The 27,158-nt window shown below is 47.3% G+C and overlaps 1 protein-coding gene across 1 annotated transcript in view; it reads right to left on the bottom strand.

The window, feature by feature from the left end:
• LOC125426938 (ATP-dependent RNA helicase TDRD9-like) overlaps positions 1-27,158 on the bottom strand; it is a 56,162-nt gene that overhangs the window by 2,811 nt on the left and 26,193 nt on the right. The window contains exons 11-22 of the mRNA XM_048485819.1: positions 26,289-26,462; positions 22,943-23,054; positions 20,672-20,884; positions 19,274-19,363; positions 16,113-16,373; positions 13,922-14,086; positions 11,298-11,368; positions 10,091-10,200; positions 9,847-9,943; positions 8,354-8,492; positions 5,728-5,846; positions 1,191-1,263 (exon numbers count right to left, since the gene is read on the bottom strand). Coding sequence (XP_048341776.1) covers positions 1,191-1,263; positions 5,728-5,846; positions 8,354-8,492; positions 9,847-9,943; positions 10,091-10,200; positions 11,298-11,368; positions 13,922-14,086; positions 16,113-16,373; positions 19,274-19,363; positions 20,672-20,884; positions 22,943-23,054; positions 26,289-26,462 — 1,624 coding nt within the window. The remainder of the gene's footprint in view (positions 1-1,190; positions 1,264-5,727; positions 5,847-8,353; positions 8,493-9,846; positions 9,944-10,090; positions 10,201-11,297; positions 11,369-13,921; positions 14,087-16,112; positions 16,374-19,273; positions 19,364-20,671; positions 20,885-22,942; positions 23,055-26,288; positions 26,463-27,158) is intronic.

Raw genomic sequence — 27,158 nt, 5'->3', positions numbered from 1 at the left:
CCTACTAACTTCCTTTCTTCCAAATGCTGGTTTTCACTTCTGCTCTCGCCTTTGCCCTGAGCGCATGGTCACTCGCAGCCTGCCACAGTGGGCTTTCCCACTGTAGCATCTCTTCACCTGCACACACACACGTGATGGCACGCTATTGTACCACTTGTCGTAGGGAAAGTAATCTCCTTAGACTAGGTCCCTTTCATCTACCTTTTCCTGAACAAAGCTGTGAACTGGGAGATGCTTGAACAACGTAAAGCCACTTTACCTTTTATCTCTAAAGTTTCTATAAACTGCACTACACACACACTACTGCATTCCATGACTTTAAACTAAATCTAACAGCTTGTCCCCATCCTTGAGCCCCTGGTCGTATGAGGTGTCTGGGGCACTGTATAGCGTAGGGGAGGCTTGTGAGAAATCTCCAGGCGTCATTTCCCCAATATGCTCTTTGTCCATCCCACAATTCTCCAGGAAGTTCCCAACCTGGAACTGGCAACCCCAGGTAAGGTAACATAATGTAAAGTTCCACCTGTCTGGAAAATATCTTCCAGGATGAAATCCTTGTGCTTCAAGAAATACATGGAATGGAAAGAATGTACGCAAACTGCTGTTTTACTAAACTTATCTGCACCAGATAAAACTTTCCCCTACTGCTGGAGCAGGACGCTTCTGACCCCCTACACAAACCAGCAGAGTGGAGTTGGCAGAACTCCCCTGAGCTGCAACAAACAAGAGAGCATGTGACACCAACACAACTACACAAGCAAGGACAAGGGCGTGGCCTTTTCCTACTCAATCAGCAAGCCACATGCCTGCCTGCAAATTAAAACAGCAACAGATGCCGCCGATACCAATGAAGGACACAGCGTTAAGAAGCTGACTTATCAGAAATGGAATGTCGCCTATCCTTGACCGACACTTCTGGGACATACAGAGTATATTCTTCAAAGCTGAGCCACTCTCTCGGCATCTTTGCACATTTGCAGTTCTGGGAATATCCGGCGCAAGCTGGTTTGATGGGCATTTGCAGCTGCTCGACACAAGCCCAACAGAGCGAATGATCCACTCACGTGTGACTGCCACCTTTGGACACTGTCAATTCGACCTCCGAACATGCTCACAGCAAAATGTACTGCATTCCTAATCTTAATGTCACGTTATTTTAACAGCTCTTAATTGTCTGAGCCAACTCTTACCTGGCCCCACTCATATGGCTTGGCATACCACTTGGGAGGAATTATTTCCCGAGGCTTTGATTTGCAAATCAGGCTGGGGAGAAAAAAAAACGACGATACAAAAATTACAAGTAAGAAGCACGCTACTAAAAGGTGTCTCCTTAGACGGAGAGCTTGTTATAACTGCCCAGTTGCTCAGTGCATGAGTATATTTCAGCATCAAAGTTTACAAGAATCACAGCACAGAGATTTGCTGCTTTTCTTCTACATGGGGCAGATTAAGGCAGAATGCGTGGATTGCTGTGTATTGTACTAACAGAAATGGACAGGCACAAAGTCTACCTCTGTACTTCAGAAGGGGCACTAGAGCTACCAGTGAGATAAGTCTGTTTCCTCGGTATCCTTCCTCTTGTCTGATTCTGCTGCTGTCTCTTTGTTTACTTTGACTGCTGTTCTCAATAATACTCCTTCCTTCCGGCTAACCTGTCGTCTTCCTGCTTCTCTGCCATTATGTGCTCTCTGCAGTCTCTCCCCATGATAGCCAGGCAGAGACGTGAGCAAGGGAAGTGCCCCATGCACCGTGCGTCCCCTTCTGTCCCCGGAACGCCCTTGCCAAATCCCTACAGGGGCATGTGCCCTGTGTGTCGCGCACCCCCCATCCCCTTGGAGCTACGCCTCTGTAACCAGAACAGCTAGAATCCTTTATCTTTCTTTCCTATGCTAATATGTAGGTTCCTTGACAATTAAATACTTTCATGTTGTTCCTAAAGCAACTAGCCTCGTGTGAACTTTACTGAATTTCCTTTTGTACACAAATCAGCTCTAGTCCAACACCGAGACAATAATTTGTAACAGGAATGGGCTGACACCAGAAGAAACACCACACTTAGCCCAACGACAGTGTAATATCCAATAAGGCAAAATCAGGGGAAGGCCTCAGCCCCTATGCCCATTGGATCTCCAAAGAAACTGGTTGTCCACTGTGTGAGCCTGTATGTTGGACTAGATCAGGGGTAAGGGAACTTAGCAGATCTCCAGTGTTCCTAGAATTAAGCAATTCCATCAGCCTCTGTCAGCATGGCCAACTGGCCATGCTGGTAGGGGCTGATGGGAATTGTAGTTCCTGAACATCTGGAGAGCCGCAGGTTCCCTACCCCTGGACTAGATGGACCACTGGTCTGATCAAGAAGGGTTCCTCTTATGTTCTTATGTGTAAATGGATGCTTTCTAGCCCCTTCGGTGCTTGTGTCCAAATTTGCACATTGAGTTTGTGACCCCTGTTCGGAATTCAAAAATCTCAGTCCCTCAAGAACCAGTCAGATTCTAGGTCCAGTAATTTAGCAGAACGCACCAGGCCCCAGTGTGCGCAGCAGCGCCCCATCCAATTTGTGTAATGTTCCAAAAACAAAATAACACAGAGCCTTTTTTGTCTATTCAAACAAATATACTATGTTTATTGTAGAAACTCCATTTCTAGATAGGATAGAGTAATACAATTTCCTAATCTATAACTAGTTACGTTGGAGGGAGATACAGGCATCTTGCCCTCATGGTTGCCAGATGAAAAAGTGTGCATGTGAGAGACGGTGGGAGAAGCAGCAGGAAGGATGGAAGCTTCCCGGAGAGTATCAGCCTACACAACAAAGGGATAGTGTCAGAGCAGTAGAGAAAGGATGCCCAGTGCCTTGTCCTCTCTATCTGTCCAACTCTCTAGTCAAGTCCCCCTCTGAAGTCTGAGGCGAGCATAAAATCCTTCACTTCCAACAACTCCTTTGCCTGTGAATCCACAACACATATGGAAAGGAACAGAGGTGCCAAATTAAGGGTTAGGCCAGTGGTGGCAAACCTTTGGCACTCCAGATGTTATGGACTACAATTCCCATCAGCCCCTGCCAGCATGACCAATTGGCCAGCATGACCAATTGGCATGGCATGACCAATTGGCCATGCTGACCAATTGGCCATGCTGACCAATTGGCCATGCTGGCAAGGGCTGGTGGGAATTGTAGTCCATAACATCTGGAGTGCCAAAGGTTCGTCACCACAGGGTTAGGCTATACAGGGGGTCAGTAGACAAGCCCCTTGGGTCTGGATTGCCACCGAGCCCACCAGTGACCTGTTCTTGCACTATGGAAGGAGTGTCCAACTATGGCGCTTCAGCTGTTCATGAACTACAATTCCCATCAGCCCCTGCTGGCATGGCCAATTGGCTGATGGGAACTGTAGTCCATTAACAACTGAAGTGCCAGAGTTGGACACTCCCTCACTACTGTGACTCAGTGGACAAGGCAGAGTCACGCTGTCCTTACCCAAGTCATCCTGGCAAGACAAGCGTTTAGCAGATTCAAGTCAAACTCCAGTGCTAAAGTTTGCACAGGCATTCAACGATGAACATACTTTCCAGCTATTTTTACAATGTTTTGTTGTCTGTGACAAGTCAATTACTACAGAATCCCTGCCTGCCATCTCCCGTCTCCCCGAGCTCTGTAAAATATAGCAGGGATACATTGAAATTCATTCTGTCTGGGCCGGTTTTTCAAAATGCGTACTCTCCTCTTAAGCAGCGGTGACATATGATAAATACAATTAACTTAAACACCACAGAGACGGACGAAGTTGAATTGCCCTGAATGCATAATGATGCATTCTGTATTTGGGTGTCTTATTTTTCCAGCACTGTGTTTGGCAAAAAAAAAGACAAGCTTTGGCTTCTTAAAACACACACACACACGGTACCAACCACAAGATCAGAGTGGGTACCAACGTTTGAGAGCAAGTTAAGGAGGGTGTATGTGTGTGAGACAGACACGACGGCAACTGATATTTGATTATCTGGACACGAATTCATTAAAAGGTCAGAGAATAAAGAGTTGGAAGAGACCACAAGGGCCATTCAATCCAACCCACTACCATGCAGGAACACATAATCAAAGCTCTCCTGACAGATGGCCATCTAGTCTCTGCTTAAAAACCTTCAAAGAAGGAGACTCTGCCACTCTCCGAGGCAGCGTATCCCACTGTCGAACAGCCCAAATTGTCAGGAAGTTTTTCCTGATGTTTAGGTGGAATCTCCTTTCCTGTACCTTGAACCCATTACTCCTGGTCCTAGTCTCTGGAGCAGCAGAAAACAAGCTTCCTCCGTCTTCAACGTGACATCGCTTCAAATATTTACACATGGCTATCATGTCACCCCTTAACCTTCTCTTCTCCAGACTAAACATCCCCATCTCCCTAAGCTGCTCCTCATAGAGCATGGAATCCACACCTTTTACCATTTTGGTCGCCATCCTCTGGACCCGTTCCAGCTTGTCAATATCCTTCTTGAATTGTGGTGCCCAGAACTGGACCCAGAATTCCACGTGAGGTCTGACCAATGCAGACTAGAGTGGTACTATTAGGTCCCTCAATCTGTACGCTATACTTGTATTGATGCTTACTGATTGAGGTCCAGCAATGGAGAGTTTCCACAATAAAGAAGCAATCCCTGAGAACACCTCCTGATACAGTCTCACTTCTGATAAGGCAAGAAACAGCCACTCTCAAACTTTTCAGGATGGTGTTAGGTCTTGAACATTGTATCAATAGACAAACTCGGGATTGTTGATCAGTAGCGTTTATTGGAAGGCAAGGAAGCACCCAGCTTGTAAAAAGCCAGTTCTGGTGAACCTGGCTTTTTCTATTCCCTTTATTCAGAAATAATCCCCTCTCCCGTTTTCCCAAAGAACGGGAGAGTTACTTCGGAGCTGAGGCACCCCAAGGTCAGTGACAGTTAGAGATAAAGCCACATGCAATTGTGGAAACATCCCGTTTCCCATAGGAGCAGAAGATGTCAGGGGTAAGCCTAGTTATCTCTGAAGTATGTGAAGCCATCAAACAGAGATCGAGGAAAGAATGTCGCTTTACAACAGTGGTAACATATAGCAGGCTATTGTCGAAGGCTTTCATGGCCGGAATCACTTGGGTGCTGTGTGGTTTCCGGGCTGTATGGCCGTGTTCTAGCAGCATTTTCTCCTGACGTTTCGCCTGCATCTGTGGCTGGCATCTTCAGAGGATATAGCAGGCTGGTTATATATATCTTGTAGCGATTACATTGAAGTAAGAATGCATCTCAATCAACTAGATACAATCACTGGCCATATGTTTTGTAGCAAACACATTAAGACAGGAATGCATCTTACACAGAGTGCAACAGACTTCCCTCTGTGATACACCTCTGAAGATGTCAGCCACAGATGCAGGCGAAACGTTAGGAGCAAGATCCACCAGACCACGGCCCCACAGCCCGGAAAACCCACCAGAACCAGTTGAATGCGACCGTGAAAGCCGTCAACAATACATCAGGCATTAAAGAGATTGCCAAGAGCACAGCAAGCTTTTCCACACAGGTATTTGCTCCAGCTGGGCTTCTTTACTGCATCCGGTTTCAAGAGGAAGCCCTTGTACTTCAGAAAAATGACCACCGTCAGCAAAATGCAATCTGAGGGACCCAGCCCATCGGGAGGCATTAAATGCGCAAAGGATTCAACAACCGGGGAAACATTAAAGAAAGAGAACTTACCTTAAAAGGTTCTGGCGAGCAGCGTTCTGTAAATGAGCAATTCTCTCTTTACTCAAACGTAACAAGCCATTAGGACCATCGCAGGCTAGTTTGTTGATGGATTTTCTTAGGATGTTTATCTAGGAACAAGAGACGAAGCTGAGAACTGCTGGCCTGACAGCCAAGCAGAGAATTTTTAAAAATGAATTAACTGTCTGGCCAGACTAGTAGAGGTTAATGTGACTGGTTACTATTTATTTAAGAGCATAAGAGCCTGCTGGATCAGACCAGAGTCCATCTAGTCCCGTGGTGGCGAACCTTTGGCACTCCAGATGTTATGGACTACAATTCCCATCAGCCCCTGCCAGCAACTGGCCATGCTGGCAGGGGCTGATGGGAATTGAAGTCCATAACATCTGGAGTGCCAAAGGTTCGCCACCACTGAATTCTAGTCCAACACTCTGCTACTCGCAGTGGCCCACCAGATACCTTTGGGAGTTCACATGCAGGATGGGAAAGCAATGGCCTTCTGCTGCTGCTGCTGCTGCTGCTCCCGAGCACCTGGTCTGCTAAGGCATTTGCAATCTCAGATCAAGGAGGATCAAGATTGGTAGCCATAGATCGACTTCTCCTCCATAAATCTGTCCAAGCCCCTTTGAAAGCTATCCAGGTTAGTGGCCATCACCACCTCCTGTGGCAGCATATTCCAAACACCAATCACACGTTGCGTGAAGAAATGTTTCCTTTTATTAGTCCTAATTCTTCCCCCCAGCATTTTCAATGCACACCCTCAGGTTTTAGTATTGTGAGAAAGAGAGAAAAAATTATCTCTGTATTTATTGATTTGATTTGTATGCCGCCCTCCCTACAAGGGCTCAGAGCGGCTTACATTAGTAAACGGCACGTAAAATTTTAATAAACAATTAAAACAGTTATAATAGTTAAAATCCAACCTAAAATAGTTAAAATACATTTAAATTAAAATCAACTACAAGCATAATTCTAAATCAGAGGGTTAAAAAAAACGGCAACAGATGCCATTTGAGCCAAGAGGGATTCGGAATTCAGGCCAGCAACAAGTGCAATTTAGAATTTCCAGTTTCCAATTTTTCGGGCCTCAATCGAAAGCCTAGCAGAACAGTTCTGCTTACAGGCCCTGAAGAACTGCATCAAATCCTGCAGGGCCCTGATGTTAGGTGGTGATCATAAGAACATAAGAACAAGCCTGCTGGATCAGACCAGAGTCCATCTAGTCCAGCACTCTGCTACTCGCAGTGGCCCACCAGGTGCCCTTGGGAGCTCACATGCAGGAGGTGAAAGCAATGGCCTGTTCTGCTCTGACTAAGCAGGACTATTCTCCAAGATTTCCCCTGGCACAAGCCACTGGTGGGCTATTCCCTAGGTTGTTCTTTCCAAAAGAAAATCCCTACTTATATCACTATTGCGGAAGCCCACCTTCACTTCTGACCCCAGTCACTGGCCACACGAGAGAGCCAGTGCGTTGAAGGGGTTAACAGCATTGGACTAGAATCTGGCAAACCCAGCAGTGGTGTAGGAGGTTAAGAGCTCGTGTATCTAATCTGGAGGAACCGGGTTTGATTCCCCGCTCTGCCGCTTGAGCTGTGGAGGCTTATCTGGGGAATTCAGATTAGCCTGTGCACTCCCACACACGCCAGCTGGGTGACCTTGGGCCAGTCACAGCTTCTCGGAGCTCTCTCAGCCCCACCTGCCTCACAGGGTGTTTGTTGTGAGGGGGGAAGGGCAAGGAGATTGTAAGGCCCTTTGAGTCTCCTGCAGGAGAGAAAGGTGGGATATAAATCCAAACTCTTCTTCTTCAAATCCCCCCTTGTGCCATGGAATCTTGTTGGGTGAGCTTGGGTCAGTCACACTCTTTCAACCTAGCTTACCTGGCAGGGCTGTTGTGAGCATAAAACGGAACAAAGGAGAATGATCTAAGCCAGTGATGGCGAACCTTTTTGAGACCGAGTGCCCAAATTGCAACCCAAACCCCACTTATTTATCACAAGGTGCCAACCCAGCAATTTAACCTGAATGCTGAGGTTTTAGTTTAGAAAAAAACGGTTGGCTCCTTCTTCCTCCGCCCCACCTGCTCGAGCAGGGGCTAGCCAGCTCTAGCCTTCAGCAAATCCCACGTGCACCACTCTGTGCCTCTCTAGCATCTCTGCCTCCTCTGCGCCCCCCCACCCTTAGGCAGCAGCTACCCGGAGCACAGGCACCAGCCCCGCCAGCCGAGTCCTCCCTGCTCACCACGGTGCGCGCACGTTGTACTCAGTGGCGCAGGTCAGTCTGTGTGTGTGTGTGTGTGATTTTCCGCCCCCCATATGATGAACTCTGTGTGCGCGTGCCCACAGAGAGGGCTCCGAGTGCCACCTCTGGCACCCGTGCCATAGGTTCGCCATCACTGATCTAAGCGGCTCTGAATTCAACAAATAAATAAATCTGCCAGTCCAGCCGTTCACTGTTGTGTTGTAACTCTGTTGGGGTCTCACTAACTCTGTTGGGGTCTCACTAACACCCCTGTAGCGTCAGAAGTCAACTAAATATTTGTGGAGTGTTTTACCAATATGGGCGTGGACTTTTGTGCTGTGGCAAAAACAATCTTGGAATGAATGCAGTTTTTTTTAACCTGTGTGATGTCATCAGCGCTAATCCGCACATCGAACGCCAGCTCCATGTCATGGTCCGGGAAGACTGGGATTCCGAGGACGTTGTTCCACCCCAGGCCACAAAGCACACCGGTGTATCTGCTCCTGCTCTCATCCACCCTAAGCAAAACGCAGAGCATTTAAAAGCCACGTCTACTTTACGAAGAAATAATCTGGGCACACCTAATGCTTAACCATAGTTTAGGCATTTCCCTAACCTAGATTAAAGATGGGGGATGACAACAGGACAGACAAGAGGTACCCACAGAATCACAGAGTTGGAAGGGGACAGACAGGCCATCTAGCCCAACCCCCTGCTCAGTGCAGGATCAGCCTAGAGAACTCCAGACAAGCGTTGGTTCCCAGTCATTGCTTAAAGACTGGCAGTGAAAGGCCGCTGATTCCCGTAGCACAACTCTTGCTGTTAATTTTTTCCCCCTAACATCTGCTCAGAACCTTTCTGCCCGTAATTTAAACCCATTATTGCAAGTCCTACCCTCTGCTGCCAACAGGAACAGCTCGCTGACCTGCTCTAAGTGACAGTCCTTCAAATACTTAGACTGACAATCATGCCCCCTCTCAGCCTCCTCTTCTCCAGACTTAACATAGAATCATTAGAGGGTGGGCCGGAGACCCCAAAGGGACCATCAGGAGTCCAACCCCCCAACAGCAATTGCAGGGAACCCACACAAATCCGAAAAGCCACTCCTGACTACATGCAGCCCACTCCCACACCCTCTCTGTAAAAACCTCCAAAGAAGGAGACTCCATCACACTCCGAGGTAGTGCATTCCACTGTTGAACAGCCCTGACTTTCAGGAAGTTTTTCCTGATGTTTAGGTGGAATCTCTTTTCCTTCACCTTGAATCCATCACTCCTGGTCCCAGTCTCTGGAGAAGCAACCAAGTCGCTCGGCCTTTCCTCACAAGGCTTTGTCTCCAGGCCCCTGATCATCGTTGTCGATCTCCTCTGGACCCACCCTATCCTTTTCCAAGTGAGACCACCAGAACTGTACACAATATTCCAGGTGAGGCCTGACCAATGCAGCGTGCCCAGTTACTACGAGGCCAATAGTCTGTCTTGGTATGTTTGACATAGGGAAGCTATGAGCAGCAGTGGCATAGGAGATTAAGAGCTCGTGTAGGAGGTTAAGAGCTCGGGTTTGATTCCCTGCTCTGCCGCCTAAGCTGTGGAGGCTTATTTGGGGAATTCAGATTAGCCTGTGCACTCCCACACACCCCAGCTGGGTGACCTTGGGCTAGTCGCAGCTTTCCGGAGCTCTCTCAGCCCCACCCACCTCACAGGGTGTTTGTTGTGAGGGGGGAAGGACAAGGAGATTGTAAGACCCTTTGAGTCTCCTACAGGAGAGAAAGGGGGATATAAATCCAAACTCTTCTTCCTCTTCTTGTTCTTCTATAAGGCAATGAATGTGTCATACTGGCTCATGGGTTACCGCTTAGAAGTCAGCACATACCGAAGATCTATCACAGGTGCAAACAGCATGCTCAACAGAGCTGGCAGCCCGGGAATGTGAGGCATGAGAGATGTCCCTCTTAGCAACATAGTAGAGCCTGTTAACAACAGGAACACGCCGCTTTAAGAACACATCAACCTGACAAATATCTACAGCAGGAAATGGAATGGAAGCACAGACACCAATGACTAATAGTGCATTCATAATACAATCAACATGCTTAAAACCACTTAAACATCTCTACCTGTCGAGTTCACCGATATGGATGAAGCCACCAACATTTGCTGAAATGAGTCCTCGGGCACATCGTCAACAACCACAGAGTTGATACTCTCCTTCTCTACCATGACAGTTCTGGGAGGGAGGGCAACCATAGCAATATTAATTACAGGCTGTCAAAGTGTCAAGTGGCAACCAACTCAAGGCAACGGAAGAACTATGCAGTTTCCAATGAAAGCAATGAGCAGAGGTAGTTCTTCACTGCACTCTTCTGCATTGGCTCCCGGTTGAATTCCGAATAATCTTCAAGGTGTGGGTGTTGACCTTTAAGGCCTTGCGCGGCCTGGGACTCTCGTACCTTCGGGACCGCATTAACCCCACATGTCCCAACTCGACCTCTGCGCTCAGCAGAGGCCAATTTACTGGAGGTCCCCGGCCCCTCAATGATGCGGCTGGCCTCCACTCGAGCCAGGGCCTTCACGGCTCTGGCGTTGGCCTGGTAGAACACTCTCCCTCCAGCTGTCCGGGCCTCGCACAGGACCTATGGGGATTTCCGCCCAGGGGCAGCCTGTAAGACCTGTGTTGTTCCCACCGGGAACCTTTAGGAGAAGACTCCGGCCGCTGATGATGCCACTGATATCTCCTCTTTTCCCCATGGGCCCCCCTAATACCAAATCAGGACCCATTGTGAGTTAGCATGATAGGAGGGTTTACGTAAAAGGTAGGCTGGCGATGTTCTAAGATACTACTGTTGTTTTAATTATATGTATGTTTTTAGCTGATGTTTTATCTGTACACCGCCCTGAGCCCTTCGGGGATAGGGCGGTATACTAAATTTAATAAATAATAATAATAATAACAATGACCATCAGTCTTCCTTGGTGGCTGTATTGGCTCTTGTAAACCCGGATCGGTTGCCAAGTCCTGACAAGCCCAGGGCAAAATGGACTAATTAGGCTGCTAAAATGTGCCGTCAAGTTGTGCCGTCAGCTCAAGGCACCCTTAGGACCGTGGGGTTTTCAAGGCAAGAGACGAGCAAATACACAAAATATGTTCTACAGTTTCATATCCAGCAGTAATTGCTAGGTGAACAGAGCAAACATTTCCGCTGTTAATGGGGGGAGAAAAATCGTATTCTACATGCATCTTAAGGCATCAGAGATGGCCATTCCCGGCAACAAAACAGAAAAGATCCAAGCTTTTCCACAAGACACACGGACACGCCATCCTACCTGAACCTGGATATCCTAGTCAAACTGCTGAATTTCACACTGTATGGGTTGAAGGGACCGAGCAGCACTGCCTTTGGAAGCAACAGCAAGAGAAATAATCAATTAAACCAACGTATGAACATGTCCCAATAATACTATGAGTAGCAAAGTGTAGATGTCTATTTGTGGAAAGGCTGGGGAGGGGTGAGGGAAGGAGGAGGTTTCTATTGAGCCCCTACTCTTGCAGGAGAAAGGTTGGTTCTGTTCATGAGCACTGGGAGAACTTCCCTCCCACGCTGTTTCCTTGAGTTGAAATCCACTGTACGAGCCACTGTTAACACAGGTAAGTACAACACTGTTCTTTATCTTCACGGAACTTTTAGCAAACGTCGTGCTTGCCCTTCAGGACAAAGAGGCTATCATCTCTGCAGAATGGTTTTATATGGTTGACGAAGAACAGCAGGGCAGCAGTGGCGTAGTGGTTAACAGCAGGTGTACTCTAAGCTGGCGGAACCGGGTTTGATTCCCTGCTCTGCTGCCTGAGCTGTGGAGGCTTATCTGGAGAACTAGATTAGCCTGTGAACTCCCACACACGCCAGCTGGGTGACCTTGGGTTAGTCACAGTTCTTCGGAGCTCTCTCAGCCCCACCTACCTCACAGGGTGCTTGTTGTGAGGGGAAAAGGGAAAGGAGTTTGTAAGCGCCTTTGAGTCTCCTATAGGAGAGAAAGGGGGGGGATATAAATCCATACTCCTCTTCTTATTCTTCCTCAGGGCCAGAGTGTGAAGGGATTCCTTAGGCCCGTGGTGGCGAACCTTTGGCACTCCAGATGTTATGGACTACAATTCCCACCAGCCCCTGCCAGCATGGCCAATTGACCATTCTGGCAGGGGCTGATGGGGATTGTAGTCCATAACATCTGGAGTGCCAAAGGTTCGCCACCACTGCCTTAGGCTGTGTTGCTGGATCAGGGCATAACACTGGCAGCACAATGTCTTGGCCCTAGTGGAATGGTGTGATCACCTCAGGACAATGCTCTAAGGTGGGGCAGAAAGAAATTTGGTGAGTTGGAGTCCCAGCACAGAGCCCTTAAATTGCCCACTCCTGGTCGATGTTATGGCCACTAGGAATGCTATCTTATGAGACAGCATCTGGACGAGGTCCACCCACTTGGAAGGAGGAGGGGAGGGAGGGGCACATCATCTGGTTGTGACCCACCCATCCAAAGCCAAGGGGAGGGAGGGGGCCCATCATCTGGTCAAGGCCGACTCACCCTGAGGGGGAACACTGGAAGGGGGAGGAAGGAGGTAAGGAGAGGGTGGTCCATTATCTGGTCATGGCCCACCCACCTCAGTGGGAGGGGTGTGTACATTGCATTTCATTCAGTCGTCATTTCTGTTCACATATTTCCACAAAGGTAGAGGTGGCGAAGTTCATGTTTTTTGCCTTGAAAGTTTTATTTATTTTGCACATATAGACTACATATAGACGAGGCGAAGTTTCAACAAGGCCGGGAAATCGATAGGCATCGATCCTATTAATAGATCTGGATAGAAGGCGCAGCTTCCATCCTGCAACAGCAACGGCAGTACATGGTTCTGAAAAAAGGGACGGGGCCATGCTTCTCAACTCTTTGCCTTTACCTTCCCCTATTTCAGTGATGGCGAACCTTTTTGAGACCGAGTGCCCAAATTGCAACCCAAACCCCACTTATTTATCGCAAAGTGCCAACCCGGCAATTTAACCTGAATGCTGAGGTTTTAGTTTAGAAAAAACGGTTGGCTCTCTCCTCCCCTGCCCCACCCGCTCGAGCAGGGGCCAGCCTGCTCTAGCCTCCAGCAAGTCCCGCGCGCACCACTCTGTGCCTCTCTAGCATCTCTGCCTCCTCTGCGCACCCCCCCCCCCTCGGGCAGCAGCCACCTGGAGCACAGGCACCAGGCCCGTCAGCCGAGTCCTCCCTGCTCACCACGGTGCGCGCACGTCGTGCTCAGTGGCCCAGGCCACTGTGGGAGGGTGATTTTCCACCCTCCACATGACGAACTCTGTGTGCGCGTGCCCACAGAGAGGGCTCCGAGTGCCACCTCTGGCACCCGTGCCATAGGTTCGCCATCACTGCCCTATTTTCCCATTCTCTTTCTTTTTCCCGATTTCCCTTCCCTTCTCCCTTTTTGCCCCTTCCTTTTTATGTTTTAGCGCCCCCCTCCCAATCCATGTAAAGGGGTCCCGTAAGTAAAGTTATAACATAGGACTCGTATGTGAACTGAACTGACGGCTTGCAAAAATTTATGCTGACATTTTAAATTTAAATAATATTTCATGGTGTAACTTTATGTTGTTTTATATATTGTTTTATTGGATGGTGGAGATCGCCCGCACCTTTCAAGGAAGGGCAGTGAAGAAATCCAATAATAAATAAATAAATAAACAAACCCACGGCCTTGTGGGTTTTCTGGGTTGTATGGCTGTGTTCCAGTAGCATTTTCTCCTGACGTTTCGCCTGCACCTGTGGCTGGCATCTTCAGAGGATCCAGATGCAGGCGAAACGCCAGGAGAAAATGCTACTGGAACACGGCCATGCAATCCGGAAAACCCACAACACCCTAGTGATTCCGGCTGTGAAAGCCTTCGACAATAAATAAACCCCACCTTGCAGTTGGGTGCCCCCAGCTGACTGACTGTACAGTTATCCACCATCGTTTTGATCAGGTGCTCCTCTTCTTCCTGTTTGGAGCGAGCCTCTGCAGTTGGAGCACTCTTCCCCTCGTTCACATTTGGCTTCGCGAACAGCTCCTGGAGTGTTTCGTTGCTTAGCTAAAGCGCAAAATTGAGACGGGCACATGTGGACAGAGAAAGAATGCTGCAGATACTATCAGAAGTTCTTCCTCGTTGCGGTGGGTCAAGGGCACCCTAGACTTGGATGCTGGGAATGTGGGCATGAAACCTCCTCGCCCATCCAACCTTCCACTGGGAAGAGATCCACTGTCGTGAGCCAGCCCCTGGGTACTTACCAGGACACAGAGGTCTCTGAGGCAGAACCTGAGGACACAGTGCAGCCAGAATTGGCTGCTCCTGAGGAAGACCAGGCAGCAGAGCCAACACCCAACCCTTCCCTGCCTGATGATATGCAGGTGGAGGAGGAGCCTGAAGATCCTCTGAGGGAGCTCAGTGATGAGCCAGTTGTGCATAGGAGGCAGAAGCAGAGGTTGCTACTGCAGAAGCAAAGAAGGAGTGCTCCTTTGGCAGCAAGATATGGGGGATTAGAAGTCTCTGCATCTGATGAGGATTAACCTTGCAGAATCCCAACCCCTTGAACAAGGCTCTCTATATAAGCCTTGCTGTGAGCTTGCTTCTGCCTGGGTGCAACAAGTGTTTGCTGTTGCCTCCGTGTGCCTGGTCTACTGCTAATCTCCAGCCTATTTACCTGACCTCCTGCGCCATGACCTGTTTGACTGTGACTTGACTACACTTGTGCTTGCCGCTTGTTTGGCTCTGCTAGGTCAGACCTGGCCATGCCCTGCCTGTCATGCCCTGCCTGCTGGCAGCACATCCACAACCACTCCTCCTCCGTTCTGGACTATGGGCAGTCAAAGAAAATGACTTCCTGCCAACAACAAGCCTTGCCGGGGCACGGGGATTGGCCAACGGTGAAAGAGCAAGAAAAACAAATTTCAAGTCCAGAAGCCCTTTAGAGATGAACAAGATTTTGTCAGTATAAGCTTTCGAGAGTCAAAGGTCTCTTGGCCAGTGTGTGACCAAGAGAGCTTTGACTTGTCAAAAGCTTTCATGGCCGGAATCACTAGGATGTCGTGAGTTCTCCAGGTTGTATGGCCGTGTTACTACTGGAACACAACCATACAACCCGGAAAACCCACAACATCCTAGAGCTTTGCCTCTCAAAAGCTTATACTCCCAAAATCTTCTTGGTCTCTACTGTGAGACTGGACTCAAACCGAGCTGTTCCATTGCAAACCAACAGCGGAAACTACCCAGAGAGCTGTGATGCACAAAAAGGCATATTGGCCTTGGGAATTAATAGTGGACCAGCCAGAAGAATCACTATAGAATTTGCTAGTCCATCAATATGGAGAGGGAAGGGCTTTTCTGTGACATTTTTATTCCATCCTTCCTAACAGGACCCCGGCATGAAATATGTTTTGTCCTCCATTTTATCCTTCCAATAACCTTGGGGAACAGGTTAGTCTGGAAAGGGGGTTCTGAATTGAAGCAATTCCTAGTCTAGGCCTGTAACTACTACACCATACAGGACCTCACTGCACACAAGCGCCAACAATTACACAGGAGGAGTATGAACCAATGTACCTACATGCATTTCATTTCAAAATTGAGGGCCAAACACCACAAGATATTTGTAGGTGGGTCAGGACTCGCTTTCTGCAGGGAGTATAATTTCTAAAGTCTGTAGGAGCCCAATATTGTTTAGAACCATGGCAATTGGGGGGGGGGGGGATCCCACCTCCCCGCCCCACCATTTTCCCAAACCAAAGCAGTCCTGGGACAAGAAGTTTTAATTCAGGTTGGCAAGCGTTCCACTTGTTATTTGCATGGTAGAAAGTGGGACTCCTTTGAACCATGGGCTCGAGACAGGTGTTGGCACCCTTTCGGATGTCCATTATTCTGATTCCTGTTAGCATTCATTTGGCTGCCATCCTGGCAAACCACAACCTCGTCGAAGGTTTCTCTCTTTTTTCACAGGCCCTATCTGAGAGATTCCTTCAGGGGCTCAAAAACATGTCCCCTCCACCCCTAGTCCGGCATTTAAAAAAAATTAAAACAAGCAGCCGCAGCTGAAGCAAAAGTTAAAGAGTACAAGGCATACTTTTGATTCGTAGGAGTCTTCTGACAACTCTGCGTAGCATTCGTCAATAAGGACGTCTCGGATATTCACGGTGTCCATGATCCCAGAGTGCCGGTACACATCCACGTGCAAGACATTGTGCACTATCGAAAAGACCTTCACCATCAGTGCACAGTGGTGGACCAAAGAGGCAAACCTTTGACTCGCCGCGTGGCTCCACTGCTCTCCGCATACTAGAGACTGCGCAGAGGGCCGTATTCGGTGCAACTTAAATTCCAAAGCCTAAGACACACAAAACACAAAAAAAGCAGTCTTAATTTTTTTTCTCCCTGAAAAATTAAAGGGTGTTGGAGAAATTCTACCATCTTGAGGGCCCATTCAGTCAGAACCTGGAAATAGATCAACAGGGACACGGAAGAAGCACCTTCATAGATTTATTGCAGTTCCATAACTCCAAGAAGAGACTGCCTTATACTTTGGGACGATGACAGACGGGTGTCTCAAAGCAAATACAGAAACTTGAGTTTTTGTATGAAACAAACAGCTTACATCAGTAATATGTAAATCAAAACCGCCTTCTAGAGTCTGGTGATAGATTAAAGATTGATACTTCACTAATATATCTATTTGTTTAAGCGTAGGTGTAAGGGTCTGTTACTCCAGTCAATAATTAAGACTCAGGAAAGGTTCAAGAGCTTTATTGAACTGTCAGGGCCTTAGATGCAGAGAGCCAGAGCTGGGGGCTCAGGCTTTCCAGCTAACACACATCTCAAGTTTTCCCCTCCCACCTGTTCCTACAATAGGCAGCATAAGAAAAGACAGGCCCCTTCTGCACACGCAAAATAATGCATTTTCAAACCACTTTCACAACTGTTTGCAAGTGGATTTTGCTATTTCGCACAGCTTCAAAGAGCACTGAAAGCAGTTTGAAAGTGCATTATTCTGCATGTGCGGAATGAGCCACAGTGTTAAGACAGTATTGTTATGTGTTCCAAACTCAAGGACAGCGACAGAACTCATTCCAGGCCCCAGGGAGGGGGAGGAATGGGGATACACATTTCTCTGGTTACAAGCAGACATTGAAAGAAGAGGGGCCATTAACACACAGATAACAGCAAGTGCAGGTGTGACTTTGGCACCAGCCCTGTGTTACAAGGCCAGGTGGGAGCCAGGCCTAACAATATGTTAGTATAACCCAGTGGTGGCGAACCTTTGGCACTCCAGATGTTATGGACTACAATTCCCATCAGCCCCTGCCAGCATAGCCAATTGACCATGCTGGCAGGGGCTGATGGGAATTGTAGTCCATAATATCTGGAGTGCCAAAGGTTCGCCACCACTGGTATGACCTCTTACATATATCACAATGTTATTTTGAGAGCAAAATGTCTCTAGGCAAGGGCCCAGTGTTTTCTCTAAAGCACCTGTTTACCTATGCCTGGCTGAATCAGGAATTCTAAGCAAATACTATCTCCACAGAACAAGCGATGTTTGATTAAATAATCCTGCGGCAGCTAGCAATTAGAAACAGCGGCCGCAACCTACCGCGGCAGCCATTGCTGGTGGTGAAGGGACACCCTCCGTGATGCTCCCCCCTTCCACTGTGCCTCGCAAGCTCTCCAGAGCTCGCGAGGCTTCCGGCTGGCCAGGCAACGTGGGCCTGGCAGGCTTCAGGGCGCCGAGCAGCGATGCTGGGCGCCCTGACGTCACCAAGGAAGGTGGCGCCTGGCCTATTTAGGTCAAGGCCCGGCCTTCCCACCTTCCCATTTGCCGCAAGGAGCGCATTTCCCACCTACCTCTCCCGGTTTTTAGTCTTTGTTAATGCATGTGCTTTATTGTTAGAGGGTTCGCAGTTTGCGCATGGGGGACTGATCGTTAGCTGGAGGGCAGAGGGAAAACACCCGCTTTAGTTGAACCTCCTCAGGAGGTTTGGGGTGTAGCAAGCCAAGGGGTCACCTGCCCAGACGTGGGCTTCTATGGCTTGTGCCCCTGGCAGCAAAGAGTCTTCAGGAAGTGGCGACCGCCCACCTGGAATCTCACAGCTGCTCCAGTGTGTGTGTATAATTTTTCATCGGCAGATGTGCTGTGAAAAATTTAGGTACATACATACATAAAACCTTTATTAGGCATAATACCAATATAACAACCAGCATTATCCAGACAAATGTTCCATACATAAAACCATCACAGGTATTATTCCAAAGTTCCTAAAAGGAACTTAGCTACAGAATTTAAAATCACAGAAGAAGAGTTGTTAGTAGGAATGCAACCTTCCCAGCAACAGAGTATTCCTTAAACTTAGCAGGAAGAAGAGTCAAAAGTCTGGTCCTAGCTTCTTCGTATTTGGGGGGGAAATTTAGGTGTCTGGGGGACAGCACTTGTGCTGCCCAGTACACAGATCAGAAGATCAGACCCCCATGCTGCGCCTTATGCTTTGTTTACCTTGAACCATTTTTTTTGTTAATAAAATGTTTTACCACTCTAAAAATGGTTGCAATGCTCATAATTTCTCGAAAGGTTAGGAGGGCTATCAGCTACTTCCCTCAGGCAGCAAAAAACCCCAACAATCCACGGTTATGCGAAAGAGAAGCCTGCGAAAGAGAATTAGTTAATTGGCTAAATTAGTTTGATTTCCCCTTCTTCGGCATGATTTTTTTCTACTTTCCGCAGAATTCATCCGTTTTAACATTTTATTTCATGAAATAAACTGCTTTTTAACAAAGGTTCCAAAGGGGCGTAACTAAAAAAGATGCAGAAAAGAAAACAGAAACACAGAGAAAACACAGCATAGCCCCCAAAATAAAGCCAAACCAAGCAGTGGCAGTCCAAAAACAAAACAAATAAGCTATTTCAGATTTCAGTAATGCAAATTCTACTGCATAGTTTACTGCAGATCATATCAATTTACCCTACAATTCACACTGAGTTCTAGCGACTATAAACAATGTAAATAAACGAATGAACAAAGCCAGTGGAACAGAAAGGTCGTTACCTCCTTACAAAACTGTTGTAAACACAAAGCCAAGCTCCTGCCTCAAGGAAAGGCACTGAACAGCAACCACCAAAAAACAATCTATCCCACATTCTGGCTAGTTACGACTTCCCACGAACTGGAAAATTGGACCTGTCCAGCTGACCTTAAATTTCAAGGGAACAACAATGCAAGGAAAGAAAAACACTACCTGGAAAGGCAAGGTTCGAAGATGATCTGGAATCTCACGCAGGTGTTCCAAGGCCACTTTGCATCGATTTCCATAGTCTACGTAGAAAACCTAGCCAATAAAGGCAGCAGCGTTTTTAAATTCTTTCAAAGCACAAAAGGAAACGGGCAGGTAGCCAATGAAAGACAGCGAATGATAACAAAGTATTGTCAAGTTGCTACTGACATACAGAGACCCCTAATGAGGTGTCAAAGCAAGAGATGAGAACCGGGGGGGGGGGGGGGGACCGGACCATTGCCTGCCTCCACATAGCAACTTGGGTCTTCCCTGGGAATTTCCCATCCAAGTACTAAACCAAGTCCAACTTGCTTAGCTTCCAAGCTCTGAGAAATTCAGGCTAGTCTGGGCTATTCATGCAGCTACAACCGCACACCTGTGAACCTGTTAAACCAGTGATTCCCAAAGTGGGCGCCACCGTGCTGCAGCGATCCAGGGGGGCGGTGATGGCCACAGGTAGAAACATTAATGCATATATCTTTCTGTTTAATTGCTATTAAAATTTTTTAAAAATTAATTTGCAGGGGGCGCTAAGTAATATTTTTTCTGGAAAGGGGGCGGTAGGCCAAATAAGTTTGGGAGCCACTGTGTTAAACCTTTGAACTGGGAGGCAACATCAGGTGAAGGTCTAGATGGATTCAAATCAGGCACCACCAGAGGCGGAGCTACCAGGAGGCCGGGGTGTGCGCGTTGCACCAGGCACACGCCGGGGGGGGGGGGAAATCCCCCCCCACAGATACTTATCTTCCTGAAACGGTGCAGGCTGGAGAAGCGGCCTGTTCCCTTCAGGCTGAAAATGGCCTGGTGGGAACTACACTTCCCAGGAGGCCTTGCAAGCCCCAGGGTCTCATGGGAAGCATAGCTTCCACCAGGCTGTTTTCAGCCTGAAGGGAACAGGCTGCTTCTTCAGCCTGAAGGGAACAGGCTGCTTCTTCAGCCTGCACTAAGGTAAGGGAGGGGGGAGGGGGAAATGGGTACAGCCAGGTGGGGGGGCACAGAGTGCACACCGGGTGCACTCCGGCCCAGCTACGCCTCTGGCACCACCCACGCTGGAATTTAAGAGAATCTCCAACTTATGTGCGATTGTGTTGCATCTAACAGTGGGGACAGACGGACTCCAGACACAACCTGTGCACTCCATAGTGTGAGAAGAGACATTTTTAATGAAGCAGCGAATTACATTTGGAGATATTTTGATAATGGCAGAATCCATTAATGAATGACCAGTACGGCATATGGTGGATTGATAGATCTATGACTTCTTTGTAAGTTTATAGTTTTGATTGTTAACTTGTATTTATTATATTTTAAAAACAAGCTAAATTTAAAAACACACTCTAGCATTAGGAATTAAAAGGGTACCTCAGCGCTCTCCTCAGATACATACAGGACTTGGGCTCTGTAATATTTTTCATTTTCCCAGTCTGTAAACGGTGCCATACAAACCAAATCTGGATAGGGGCGGACCGACAGAGGTTTTAGTTCAAGCTGGTTGATCTCCGTTGTAAGGTTTTTTAATACAGAAATATTTTTTTCATCTATTCTATAACCCCAGAAGTGTCCAACTTCCACCACCTGAAAGAAAAAGAAATACTCTTTAACTTGGCTCATCCAGACTACTTTACTTTTAATTGCCAGAGTTGCACAATTCCAGAAGAACTGGCATTAATCAAGACACAGCTCCAATAAGCATTTAGGGGAGTTCACTTGTAACACAATTGTAGGGTTGCCAAGGTAGGGAAACGCCTGAAATTTTTGGGTTGAAGACTGGATAGGGACCTCAGCGAGGTATGAGACCATGGACATCAGCCTCCAAAACAGCCATTTTCTCCTGGGAAACTGATCTCTGTAATTGGGAGGTCAGTTAAAAACTCCACGCCCTACCAACCAGGAGATTAGAAACTCATCCCAAGATAACTGCAACAAGTGATGACTCGCGTTCACAAGCAAGTCACAGATCTGGATCTTCAAGCTTACAAATGGACTACCCTCTGGCCTTACCCTATTTCCATGGTGGCGAACCTTTGGCACTCCAGATGGTATGGACTACAACTCCCACCAGCCCCTGCCAGCATCATGCTGGCAGGGGCTGATGGAAATTGTTGTCCATAACATCTGGAGTGCCAAAGGTTCGCCACCACGGCCCTATTTAATGAGATGGTAGAGAGAGACCAGATTTGCAGCCCCCAAGGAGCCGGGATACACTCACCGCAGAGCATCATGGGAACTGCAGTTCTAATTACGGCTAATTGTGCACGCCTCACCTATCCTAGATGCTGCTGCACAGGGATGATTACAACAGGTAAGCCAACTAGCCTCCCTACAATGAAGCAGTTACTTCTGGATGGGCGGGCCCAACGGGTGATTGATGCCCCTTCTGTGGTCTACTGAAGGACCTTCTTGTCAGAACATGTGTGAATGTTTAGATGAGCAAAATCTAAATGACAGCTGGACCCTCCTTCTAACAGGTGCCATGTGCAGATTAGTACCGAGTGCTACAGCTTGTACCGAGTGAAATGCACAAACCTTCAAATAAGGTTAGGGACACCCTGATTGGTAACACTTTTGTATATAGTTAGCACAGACAGCAGTGTGATGTGTGCCTGAGAACACCTGTGGTCTGGCGAAGGCCACTTTGTTGAAGTAGATAGCAATAAATAGAACTTTTGCACTGGTGACTGTGTTGTCTAATGTCAGGTTGCTTGTCTACATTCACAGATCCTACAAGGTTGGTCTCTACTCCCAAGATCGATAAAATCAGCTGCTTCTTAGCTTCTGCTCCCAGGAGGCAGAGGAAAGCCAGAACTGCCTTTCTGCTGCAGTTAATACTTATCTGTGGAAAGAGGGAAGTGGGCACCGAAAACACCTCACAATGCTGGTCACAATGCTGGCCCACCAGCATCATGTTGGCGGTCAATGATCTAGATCAGTGGTGGCGAACCTATGGCACGGGTGCCAGAGGTGGCACTCAGAGCCCTCTCTGTGGACACTCGCGCACAGAGTTCACTATGTGGGAGGGGGGTGGAAAATCACCCCCCACACACTCACACATCTAGGCTGGCCTGGGCATGATCCTTTACCTGGGAGAAAGCTCGGTTGCTGGCAATGGGACTTGATTCTGAGTAAATTTTCATAGGATCGTGATTCACCCTTTGGAAGCGTTGCACAGTTGCTTCACTAAGCTTACTCCTGAGTAATGCGTGCCTCGGAGCAAACTGTTTTTTCTAAACTAAAACCTCAGTATTCAGGTTAAATTGCCGTGTTGGCACTTTGCAATAAATAAGTGGGTTTTGGGTTGCAATTTGGGCACTCGGTCTCGGAAAGGTTTGCCACCACTGATCTAGATAGTCTGATACAAAACAGGTTGGGGACAAACCCCGTCCTGAACTATGGAGCCCAAATGTACTCTCAGATTGGGGTGGAGTCTCTTTCTTTGCAGGTTTTTAAACAGAGGCTGGGTGGCCATCTGTCAGGAGTGCTTTGATTATGTGTTCCTGCATTTTTGCAGGGGGTTGGACTTGATGGCCCTTGGGGTCACTTCCAACTCTATGATTCTATGAAATCTCCCATTTTAGAGTATACCACTGCCACTGGCTGCAGTGGTGTAGTTTCAAGACATGAAGAAATCCCTACCTCCGTGACGTTGATCGACAAATCAAGGCTTGTTATTGTCTGCAATTCATCCAAACCGTTGCCAAATTTCTGCATGGGAGTGACTGTATGTTTCTGAAAGTCCACCTTCACACTAGCAAAGGGAAAACAAGCACAACAATAGAGCACAAACACCCACAAAAAACCCTACCAGTCAGCCATGGAAGAATGGAAGCTTCAGAATGGAAGCTTCATTCCAATAAATGTGTTCCTGCATAATACCCATCTGACTTTGCTTTATAGAAGGCGGCTGTTCAGGCACTAGCTCACTGGATAGGAGAAAAACGCCCGAAATTTAATTTAAGAATAAAAGAAAAAAAAATTACGATCTTCAGAAGAACCACAAGTTAATTCAAAGTACGATGTTTTGTTTTACCTGCTACGGGAACATCTTTTCTTTTTCCTTTCAGGGAACTAATGTCTTTAAATGGTGAGCCAGCCTGGTGTGTAGGGATTAGAATGCTGGACCGAGAGGTGGAAGGCCCAGGTTCGAATCCCCACTCTTCCTGAAAGCTCATTGGGTGATCTTAAGCCAGCACGGTGTAGTGGTTAAGAGAAGTTCACTCTAATCTGGAGAACCGAGTTTGATTCCTCGCTCTGCCACTAGAGCTGTGGGGGTTTATCTGGGGAACCAGATTAGCTTGTGAACTCTAACACATGCCAGCTGGGTGACCTTGGGCTAGTCACAGTTCTTTGGAGCTCTCTTAGCCCCACCAATTTCACAGGGTGTTTGTTGGGGGGGGGGGTAAGGGGATTGTCAGCCTCTTTGAGTCTCCTTACAGGAGAGAATGGGGGATATAAATCCAAACTTCTCTCTCTTAAGCCAGACACTCTCTCTCAGCCTAACTGACCTCACAGAGAACTGCTACAGTGAGGAGAAAAATGGGACACAAATATCTACTTTTTCAAATCAACTTATTGTAAAAAAAATAAAAGAGATAAAAAGGGGAACGATAAGAAATAAAAAGAAAGACCAACGAGGAGAAAAACAAAAAGGGAAGCGGGGCTATTTCCAAAAGCTCAATGGCTCACTCACACAGCCGATCCTGGGTTTTCTCAGAATCTCTCAATCCAGAGGGGCTAATTGTACAGCTATAAACACACTTGGAGTAATAGGCAATAAGGAAGCACACAGTTAATTATTTTTATTAACTATGCTCATAGCATGGAATTTAGTTTATATCAAGGTTATGATTTTGACTGTTGAGTAGACATTTCCTTTCATGTGCTGCTGACCATTGATTATGTTACTGTTTATCTATGAGTGTAAGAAAATCAAGCTAGTAAGATGATGGGATGAATTTTAGAGCATCACCTCGATATGATGATATCACTTCCGGATTACATTGCAAGTGACTTCCTTGCACCAGGGTGGATGATTGTCCTCCTGAAACTGGGTCTAAAATCCAGACCCTTCCGGTCCATCTGTCAAATTTTAAGCCCCCAATATCTGCGGAGGCAAGAGCTAAGAAAGACCTGCTCTACACCCAGCAAGATAGTCCCAATCAACAATGCGCAGCACTCAGGGGCTCAATCAGAATGGAACGCCATTCCACTTGAAGTCTGGGTATCAATATCGAAATGCCTTACCTTAAAAAAAAAAAAAGCAATCCTGACACTTTGCAAATTTGTGGCAAGTTTACACACGTTTGCTCTCTCCTATTGTGTAGAAGCATTTTGTTGGTAGATCTAATTCCAATTACATTTTTAAAAATCATAAAGTTGGAAGAGACCACAAGGGCCATCAAGTCCAACCCCTGCCATGCAGGAACACATAATCCAGAGCAACAGAGCATATCCCCTTGTTCCTGGGATTCACATTACACTCTTAGCACTCACACATTTAGGTACGATAGACGGCTTCCACCACAAAGCACGCTTCCTCTGCTGTCTTCTTTTCCACAGGCCTTTGCTAGAAGAGGAGGAAGATGCTCCGCCAGCACAGAACATTCAACACGCACGGAACGAATTCGTAGAAGTCAACACTGTGTCCGATTGCACTGCACCCACTTGAGGTGGAATTAAAACCATGAGGATCTTTTGAATCTGCTTATGCTTTCATACATTGCGCAATGGGACCCTCATACCTTTGGGACCGCATTACCCCATATGTCCCTACTAGGCCTCTGCGTTCAGCGGAGGTCAACTTGCTGACAGTCCCTGGCCCCTCCATGATGCGGCTGGCCTCCACTCAGGCCAGGACCTTTACAGCCCTGGCCCCTGCCTGGTGGAACACTCTTCCCCCAGCTGTCCGGGCCCTGCGGGACCTTGGTGAGTTCTGCAGGGCTTGCAAGATGGAGTTGTTCCACCTTGAACTTTTTTGGAGAGTAATCCCAGCCGCTTTCAAGAAATGCCTCCCCTCCCTCCTTTCCTTTTTATGGACAGGGTCTATTACCAGCTGTAGGACCCACCCTTTTTTCTCTCTCCTCTCGGGAGGAGTCCCACAAGAAGGACAGGCAGGCATTGCTATATTGATTTAAGATATATTAGTGTTGCATTTTAACTCGTATTATTTAGTCCATTGATTGATCTTTAGATTTTTATAGCATTTCTGTATCCCCAATTTTATAAGTTGTTCACTTAGAGCCATCCAGGGGTTGGGCGGTATATAAGTCTGAAAATAAATAAAATAAAAAATAAATTCCAGGCAAGCAAAATTCAGTGCTTGCTGTGAAATTCAGTACTGTGTGCTTTTACTTTTCTTTTTAAAAAGATGTTTCTACACCCCATGGTGGGCCGAAGAGGATTTTCAGTGGGCGAGGCACCAGCACTGCCCTAAGGCTAGTGGAATACATTATGCAAACAAAGGGACTATAAGCACTTGGTTCATTTGCAGCGTGATGGTGGTGTGAGGGGCCATCAAGCCACAGCTAACTTATGGGGACCCCGTGGCGTTCTCACTGCAAGAGACAATGGGAGGTGGTTTGTTATTGTCTGCCTCTGCAGGGGCAGAGAGAGTTCTGAGAGGACTGTGAATGGACCAGGTTCACCCAGCAGGCTACATGGAGAGTGGTGGGAAATTGAACCCAATTCTCCAGACTAGAGTCAAGGTGCTCTTAACCACTACACCACACTTGTTTTCTCATCAGCAACACTAGTTGCAGTGAGGGGGGAATGGCAAGGAGATTGTAAGCCCCTTTGAGTCTCCTGCAGGAGAGAAAGGGGGAATATCCTCCTCCTCCTCCTCCTCTTCTTCTTCTTCTTCTTCTTCTTCTTCTTGGGAACTCACACAATTGTCTGGGAACAGTTCACTCACCACAACTAAAACCGAAACACAAACCACTGCCCATTCTGCACCGAACCCAACACATCTAACACAATACCGTACCGTGAGCCCCTCACTATTACACTTGATCCCGTGTCCATTTTCGCTTCAATCTCTTCTGACGAATGAACGTTAAGCTCAAATCGAGTCCGCAACTGTGACATCTTCAGGGCCATGTATACGGCAGGAAGCATTTTAAAGCGTTCCGTCGGATTCCGGGAAAACTCCACAAAAGCTCTGTTTTAAAAGGAAGAATTGAGGGTGGGGTGATCAGACCTGAAAAAACATTACGAGTCTTTGTAACGCTTTTAAAAACAAATATGCCAATATTAAAATGCAGTTGGGAAAATGTCAGGACCTTTCACTTTAAAACACATATTATCTGACAAACAAAATATGAAAGGAAAGAACAGCTGACAGTTCTCTGCCTATCTACAAATGTACTCATCTTTAGACATATCAAAATTCCCTATGGAAAAATGAAGATGGTTTATTTTTAAAAAATCTTATATTTATATCATTATAAAAGAGCTCAGAAGCTACCTGATGATGTCAGAGCCCTGTGGGGTTTATGATTTATGCCAATTCTGCAGGGCTTGCAAGACGTGGCTGTTCCACCAGGCCTTTTCCAACTAGCCAGCCGAATTGACTGAACATAGAACAGTGGTGGCGAACCTATGGCACTCCAGATGTTCATGGACTACAATTCCCATCAGCCCCTGCCAGCATGACCAATTGGCCATGCCAGCACTGACCAGTGGCCAGCAGGGCTGATGAATTGTAGTCAATGAATTTATCTGGAGTCTAAGTGTTAACCTCCTAGGCTATCAGAAAAGAACATCTTTCGGTCTCCGGGGGGAGGGGGAGAAAGGTGGAAAAGGCTAATTCATGCCATCAGTTTTAATTATCAGTCCAGCGTTGTTTTAACATCCG

This window comes from Sphaerodactylus townsendi, linkage group LG02 (genome assembly GCF_021028975.2).
Source record: "Sphaerodactylus townsendi isolate TG3544 linkage group LG02, MPM_Stown_v2.3, whole genome shotgun sequence".
Lineage (NCBI taxonomy): Eukaryota > Metazoa > Chordata > Lepidosauria > Squamata > Sphaerodactylidae > Sphaerodactylus > Sphaerodactylus townsendi.
This window is presented reverse-complemented; position numbering and strand designations above follow the sequence as displayed.